The 8,526-nt window shown below is 38.1% G+C and overlaps 1 protein-coding gene across 6 annotated transcripts in view; it reads right to left on the bottom strand.

Moving 5' to 3' along the window:
• Nucleotides 1-558: 558 nt before the first annotated feature.
• SALL3 (spalt like transcription factor 3) overlaps nucleotides 559-8,526 on the bottom strand; it is a 25,796-nt gene continuing 17,828 nt past the window's right edge. For 3 of the 6 annotated variants that reach the window (XM_005281449.5, XM_065585123.1, XM_008164434.4), the window contains 3 exons: nucleotides 7,040-8,526; nucleotides 6,483-6,823; nucleotides 2,101-5,078 (listed from right to left, as the gene is read on the bottom strand). The exon at nucleotides 7,040-8,526 is cut by the window's right edge and continues 1,444 nt beyond it. In XM_005281449.5, the coding sequence (XP_005281506.2) occupies nucleotides 4,647-5,078; nucleotides 6,483-6,823; nucleotides 7,040-8,526 (2,260 nt within the window). In that variant the 3' untranslated portion in view covers nucleotides 2,101-4,646. Of the gene's footprint in view, nucleotides 613-2,100; nucleotides 5,079-6,482; nucleotides 6,824-7,039 lie in introns of those variants that run through there. The other 3 variants (XM_042860448.2, XM_042860449.2, XM_065585125.1) reach the window with 3 other exon arrangements.

An 8,526-nucleotide genomic window follows, 5' to 3' on the forward strand; every position in this document is an offset into this window, starting at 1 on the left:
CCTCTTTTAAATTGGGATAATCTGGTAGAGTGCATTAAAAAAAGTTTTTTTTTTTTTAGTTCAGTAATTCATTGCCCAGAAATTTTCTAATATATATATGTATGTATAGAGAGAGAGAGAGCTGTCATTTTGATGGGATCTAAAAAAATAAATGGGCCTAATTCTCTCACACCAGTGTAAATCAGGAGTAACTCCACTGAAGTCAATGGCATAGGTGCTGGAACTAGAGGTGCTGGGGGTGCGGCAGCCGCACCCCCTAGCTTTGAAATGGTTTCCATCATCTACAGGGTTTACAGTCTGGTTCAATGGCTCTCAGCACCCCCACTATACGAATTGTTCCAGCACCTCTGGTCAATGGGGATACATTGATGCAAAACTGTTGCAGGTGAAATCAGAATCAGGCCTATGCCTGTTTCAACAGCTGCAGCTGCTCTACCTCCGCAAATAACTAAAAAATGTCATTGCCTTCAGATAAAGTAAAGACCCTGAATGACAAGTTTGTTTAGTGTACCCCTAGAGCTATGCACATACCTGATTTTATCACTGATGACTTTGCCATTCACTATGTTAGTGTTACACACAGATGTAAATAGCAGGCAACTCTTTTGACTTCTGCAGAATTAGAGAAAGAGGGAAAAAAATAAAACCACAATATCCTCCAGATGACAGCGTACATGCAGAGAAACATATAAAAGGCTACCAAATTGGCTTCTGTAGCTTTAGAAGAAAAAACATCTTTGCTAAGGAAGGACAAAGTAGGTAGGGGAGTCTCTTTTATATTTAAGCTTTAGAGGGATAACATATACAAAAGAGATGTGTAAAAAAAAATACATGTAACAGTCATTAAAAGTGTCATTTGATTTGTTGGAAGTGTTGATGGTTTTTTAATGTAGGGTGCAAATGAAAGGCTCGCTGGTATTCTTGTTACATTTTTTGCCTTGTTTTTCAATACAAAATCCACAGGCAGCCTTTGATCTGTCCATGCTATTTCCATATGACCCTATTATTAAATATATATTCCACAGCAGCCAAAAAGACAGTGTCAACCATATCTGAGTTTATTTTTTATTATTCATTGTTTAAGACCTTCCTAAAATATCTCTCTTTCCAGGTTTAAAAATGAAATTGCTAAGCCTCCTGATTTTGTCCTCTTTTATTTCGAAAACTGATATTTCTTCCCTTATTTTTTGAATGGAGCTGTAGTTAACATAGCTTTTAGTTTTCTTCCTTATTTGCACATCACCTCATCTGCTGCCAGCACAGCTCATGTTTTTTTGAGAGTTTACTGCTGCTGCTGCTGATCATCAGAGGGAGCTCACACCTTATTTGTGTAGGTCCTATAAAATAGAGGATCTTTAGAACAAGATTTTTGGAAGGGGACTAGTGCATTTTTAAAAATGCAGTGGCACAGTCATCATCACCAGATTATAACAGTTGTAAGGTCAGTCAAATGTGGAGTCTTAGTTCCTGGTTCAGCAATATATTTAAGTATGTGCTTAGCTTTAAGAATGGATGTACTCTTATTGAAATCAATGGACACTTCTTGTGCTTAAATGCTTTGTGAAATCAGGATCATAAAAATGCACAGATTTCAACATTCAGCATCAACTGGTTTGAATTAAATGATGTGGGATGTGACATAAATGAACCAATGTGTTTATTATTTGAATTACTGCTAATAAATTTGTTCCCAAATCTTGTGATACAATATAGTTTGAGTAACAGGTAGCTTATTCAAGAAATCTAAATAGAACTTTTTTTGAAATGTAGCTAGTAACTGATAAGTGTTTTGAGTACAATCATTTGACACAGCAGTGCTTCCAAATGCTGCTTTTCCCTCTCCAACACAGCTTTTCTTTCCCTGTTTCAACAATAAAATGTTTTTAGCAGTCTACAATTTTTATTGTAAGCTGTGGCTTTAATATTTCTGCACCAAAGGATAATTAAGAGACATTCAAATAATGTTTGAATATAAGGTGTCAACCTTCTTCTGACTTGCAGGTGCGCCAATTAGAAGTCATTGACATCAATCTGCTGTGAGTAACCTTGGTCTCGTATCTGACTCTGGTATTAGAATAATCAAGGAACGCAATTCAGAAATAATATTACATCCTGCATTTTATTCAATTCCATATGACAAAAATAGTAACCTAGACTAAGACATCCATTTCAATCAGTAGATGTGTCAAGCCAACAAGATTTAATAATAAAAAATATTGGATCTAGGTAACAATTCCCAGCTGGTTCAGGGAGGCTCCTAGCCCTACATGGTATCGCAGTATAAAAATAGTGTCTCTCTTCACCATGCAGAGAGGAATGACCTAACCCTGAATACAAAATGGGGTCAGTCTTACTGTACCATCATCAACCATCTTATATACAACACTTTACATCTCTTTTTTTAAGTTATACACATCCTTTAGGGAGAAGAGATAATACTACATGGTACCAAATACTAACAAAAAAGATCACACAAAAAATGACACAGATAAATAAAAACATTCAATTGCTGAAATACAGCAACATTAAGCCACCTCAGTTTTCTTTCTTCCAATGCTTTGAAACACCCCCAAATAACCCACATACTGTGGTCAAAGATGTTACATTATAGGGATGTTTTGTATATCTATCTATCTCTATAATATATATATATCATCACTGTAGAAAACAGAGCTGTATAGTTCATTGTTCATTTCCAACAGAAACAAACAGCTAATAAGTCTTCAAAACCATTTTCATTCAATTACATGATGGCAGAAATAGTCCATCCTCTTACAGTAATGGTTTTTGTTGTATAAGAAAGAGATTGTCCTATTTTTTCAGTCTCAACTGAGAAGACCTCACTGTCTGATTCTTTCTTCAGGGGCATAAAACTCCTTGTGCTGTTACCCAGCTACCCATAATGTCCCTTGAACAATTTTGCTGGACAGAAGTTCATAGTGTCAGACTCCACCATACTTGTAATGCACAAAAATGAGGTAGTACACAAAACATTTACTGTTCAAGTTTTGATTAAGCCCCAGCCTCCCAGCTTAAGAGTGGAACCATTCCCTTTATTTACTTGGTGTAATTTAAACAATGTAATAAACATAAAATATTAGAATAATCAGAGTACATTGTGCTTTGTAGTAATCTGAGGAGATAATCAGCAAGAATTGGGAATCACTTCAGGATATTTTAAAGTTGTGACTGATCATACAGCCAAACACTTTATATTTTGTTCCCAGTTATGTTGTGCACAATACCAGTGCTATTAGGCAGTCAACGTCTTGCCTGTGGGTGTGTGAGAAAGAGACAGAACAGATTACAGTAAAATTAAACCTACACAATGTTCTCTTTAGTCTATCCTAGGGTTGGATTGATATCACACTCCTAAAATGAATTTATCAATATTCTGTTGGGGATGGCCACATTTTAAAATAGGCTTTGTAGAAACATTAAATGAGTCATTTCAATTTAGGAAATGGCAGGCCCCATTTTACTTAAGGATCCGACAGTTCTCGGTGGCTTTTCTGTTTAACTAACATAGGTCTCTCATATTGTTTGACCTGATGACAAAACAAGAAACTGAAACTGTTTTTCCCCCCATTCTCCTTAAGTCAAAGTACTATTTATAAAATAGTTTACATCTTTGTTCAGTTTCAAATTATAGACAAACCTCCCTAATACAAAATACTAAAAGTGCAATAGTATAAATTAAGAGTTTGCAACCACATTATACAAACATTACCTTTTTATTGTACAGCTTTGATAACATGAAATATTTACTCACAACTGTTTATAATGTTGTGAATAATTTATGGTGATAAGGTTTGTCTGTAACTTGTTTTCCAATCATTGAGTTAAAGTCCACACTACATTTTTCATTTAATAGAACAACTGTCCACATAGCAGCTACAAATATTTAAATTAAAAAAAAAAAAAAAAGGTTTGTTACTGACGGGTACTTGCACATGAAAAGCATGCTATCTTTCCCATAAAACTTCACAATTTTGCCTGCATTGAAATAAACCACTTATTTATAGTAAACCAAAATTTGCTTTAAAAAAAAAAAATCACATAGCCAGATGTATTTTGCAGTACAAAAGCTTCATTTAAGGTTGGGCCAAGTATATTGTCTGTTACCCGCATAATCTTAACTTTATAAATACTACAGACAAGGATACTGTAATAATACACACAGCATTGGGGTACTAATCACTTATTTAAGATTAAGATTCCTAAAAACATAGTTCAAGTTTCTAACTAATTTGAATAAAACCAGCAAATAAGTTTGACAGGAATGCCATAGTGAAGCCCCCTTTTCTCAGTTGATATTAATATTTTAAGAAGCAAAGTGGACATAGTCTAAACTCTTTCTGTCCCTAATGCAGTTATCCAATGATCTTTTTGTTTTTGTTAACTTAAATTAAAAAGGTTTTAAAGTTCTCAATAACAGTCAAACTCACTGTTGAAAGAAGTACCATGCAGATCTTGCAAGACAACTTTTCAGCAGCCACAAAGTTACGTATTTCTGCTATGGGAAAATTTTAAAGGGAACCTATGTATTTAGGTCAGGAAACTAATCTTAACTTCAAAAACTGTACATGAAATAGAACAAATGTGGTGTTGAGTAGTGGTCCAACAGTTATTTGTACTGAATGCTTTTAATTTATGCCAATCTCTTTGTTATCCTCAATAAATCTTGTGAATGGACGACTGGCTCCAGTTTCAGAACTTGCTTTGTCCAGACCAACAATGGGAGGGCTGCTGCCAGTGCGAGCTTTGTCCATGCCACTGGTAATGTTACTTAAAGATGGAATGGCACTTCCACCTAAACTTACTGGGAGCTGGGGAATGCCTCCGTTCTGTATGACAGAAATCTCATTGTTCTTCATAGCAAGTCCGTTAGTGATAGCTGCAGCATACTGGTTCCAAAAATTTGGGTCAACATTCATTGCTCGAGCTGCCAAATCCTTTTGGAACATTTCAGAAAACTTCAGAGCGTCACCACCTAACAAAGCCATTGGGTTTTCCACGGATAGTCGACGACCACGTCTTGCAGGGGCATTATTCCACATATGAGTTCCCATGTGAACCTGTATAGAAAATAGAAATGGGAAACATCTACAAATTAGCACATTCCAATAAGCTAGCTGGTCTGAATATTTGGTATAGCAATTAAAATAAAACAGAGAAAAAAGCCATCCTTAAGTTCACATTTAATTAATTAGATTAGAATTATTTTGCCAAGCGGTATTCTTATGGACAATGGGAGTTGTAGTCCATATTAAAACTTTAAAAAAAATATTCATGTAAGTCATTAACCTACACATTTCTTTTCACTGAAAAGAAATACAATGCTACAACAACGAAGAATATGAATCCTTCAGGTTAGACAATTTCAAACTAGAACTGGAAGTTCTGACATGCATAAAAGCACAAGACCACCTTGAGAATTAGTTGGCCTAGGGGACACTTAGAAGTCTTAAGCCTCTTACCCCATCTAATTGTTATTTCCTCTGCCCTTGACCTTTTTGTGTCCTCCTGTCTTTCTCTCCTCTGTTCTCTTAATATTTCTCCAGACAATACTTCACTCATTCTTATTCTCTTTCCTCCAACATTATATACATTAAAAATATTTTTTTACTAAGGCATGGCCCTTGATGCCTCTAGCCTCCTGATGCTTACCTGGGTTGTGAGGACGAGAGATGGTGCTCCCGTGATACATCATTTTATGTCGCTGGGTACCAGCTTACAAACCTGCATAGTGACACATGCACTACATGCAGAGTGGAAACTGGACTGTGTAACAGAGGCATCCCAGTAAGGTCTGGGTCACTGGAGGAGCATTGCTTATAATCTTACTACACAACAACAAGAGGAGAGAAGGCAGCAGAGCTAGATCTTAACAGCTAAAAGGTGCCCATAAGGTTTTTTTAATTATTTTCATATATGGGGAGGTCTTCTAGTTAGAAAGGGTTTAGGAATAATCTCTGCCTACCACCCTCCTCGGCAACCATGTACACAATTGCATAGAGTACAGGTTAAAATTGCTCAGTGACTGTCACAGGCTTCTGTGTCATTCCTGCCTCTTTGCAGTGATTTGTGCTTTATTTCTTTCCACCTTTTTTATATAGCAAGCTTATTTCACACCAGTGTTCCACAAAAATGGCACAAATGTAAAACACAGATATGTTCTATGAGACTCAGGTGTGCACCACCACATGCCTTGTCACGTATGTGTATGCAAGCTCTTGGAGCTGATTTTGAAGTACACAGCAATGTGCACCCACAAATCAGAGGGTAGGATCAAGCCCTGGTTCTTTAAACATGTTGAGAGCATGAAACAGCACCATACAATAAATGTTTTCTTTATCTTCTCTTTCCTCCTCGCCTTGATGACAATAACAAAATGAGAGCTTGCTAAGTTCAGATGTAGTACATTTTTAAACCCCACATTCCTTACAGTTTTGTTTGAGATTTGAGAGTTTTCTTCTTACCTTAAGATTCCCTTTTGTGGTAAAAGCTCTACCACAGATTGTGCAACCAAATGGCTTTTCACCAGTATGGGTGCGTTCATGTATCTGTAGTGCACTTGCTGAGGAGAAGGTCTTCCCACACGATTGACAGTTGTGTTGCTTGGGAGTTCGACGTGGCGGGGGTGCCAGCATAGGAGTGATGCCTGGACTCATCACTGTCTGTGGTGCAGCAGGAACGTGGATTCCAGCTGGAAGCGAGGGAACCTCACCCAGTGAGATCGGCTTGCTGTGACCATTCACTTCCATTTTGATCATGGTAGGCGCAGTGCTGGTGACCAGGCTAGGAGTACTTTGGCTGGGACCTAGAGTAAAGTTGGGTTCAAATAACTGAGAAGGCAGCTCTTTTAATTTGTGCGTCAGTAAGTGCTGTTTTAAATTACCCATAGTGGAACACCCACGATTGCAGACTGTACAAATAAATGGACGTTCTTTAGTATGGCTGCGGTAGTGAATTTCCAATGCACTCTTACAAGCAAAAGGCTTGCCACAGATATTACAAACAGTACTTTTAAACTTACCACGTTCTCTGTTCAGGAACAGCAGGCTAAAAGGAGCCTCCTCTTTGATGACTGGTCTTCCCGGGTTGCTGGATGTCAGATCTAAAGCACCTCCATTTTCAGTAGCAGATGGTGGACTATCAGGTTTTTCTGTCTTTAATTGTATTTCCTGTGGTTCTCCCTGGTTGCTAAGACCTGGGGACTTTGATCTAAAACTTTCACTATTGCTGTTTACAGGAGACAAAGCTTGCATGGAGGAAGAAGATTCTGACATCGCAGGGCTGCCTGCACTCTGGCTTTCGAGATCACCAACAGCTGATGAGGAATCATTGCTCAAATGGTCACTTTCACCTGATCCATTTTCTATGGATTTTAAACTGGTCAGCTGCTGACAGTTCATGACAGAATCAATCATTTTCATTTGATTCTCCAGAGCAGCAATACTGGAAATTACAGAAGGCGGTGAAGGAGGACAAGACCCGGAGTAAGATATAAGTGGTTTGGATGAGTCACTTGCTGTGTCCTTTAATTCTGGGTCCTCTTCCATAGAATTTTCATCAATGTCATCATCGTAGTTGCTCAGTGTTTCAACATTCTTTTCATCATAGGAAAGCTCTGAATCCATTGCATCTTGGAAGCCCTCTGGTAATGGTGTGTTTGGAATTTGTCCACCCATATGCATACGAATATGTTGCTGGAGAACAACAGCATTTGTAAATTTCTTCTGACAAATGGGACATGAATGTTGTACTCTTAGTGGTGGCTTCGCTCGATGAACTCCAAAATGTGTTTTTAGATTGCCTTTTGTAGTAAAGGCACGTCCACAAATTTTGCATTTAAATGGTCTTTCGCCTGTATGTGTTCTGTAATGCATCTTGAGAGCACTCTGACAACTAAGCACACGGTGACAAATGACACATTGATTTGGATCTGTCATCTTCTTATCAATGTTCTCTACTAGCTGTTGTAGTTTTGAGGTTTCTGATGTTTGCATAGAATCTAGTAGACCACCAAATGGAAACTTTGCCTTGAACTGGTCAGACATTGCTGGAAGCACGGGGTTTGAGAGGCTTGTTGAAATGCTGCTATCTGTAACAGCAGTAGGAATTGAAGATGTGGAAGCGGTACAGACTTGCCCACTTACAGTAAGGTCTCCTAACCTTGCATTTGTGGGAGGCAGTGTGACCGGTTCGGTTTTAGTCAGAGAAGAGCCACTATGAATTGGTTGTGGTGAGTCAGCAGACACTGGAATGCCAGATTCAGAATTGTTTAGGCTTGGAGATAAAGAAGTGCATTCACTCGAAGCAGGAGATGGCCTCTGGGGTGACCTGCTCATAGGAGTAATACTTGGAGAATCTCCATAACTGTTAACACCAGGTATAGTGGGAGGAAGCTGTAGCCCAATAGAAGTTGGAACAGTCGGTAACACAGGCTTACTATCCAACCATGTTGTAACTGGTTTTTCAGGAGGCAGTGACATTCCATATGGAATTCCAGAGCAAGTGGGC

Source organism: Chrysemys picta, chromosome 2 (genome assembly GCF_011386835.1).
Source record: "Chrysemys picta bellii isolate R12L10 chromosome 2, ASM1138683v2, whole genome shotgun sequence".
Taxonomy (NCBI): Eukaryota; Metazoa; Chordata; order Testudines; family Emydidae; genus Chrysemys; species Chrysemys picta.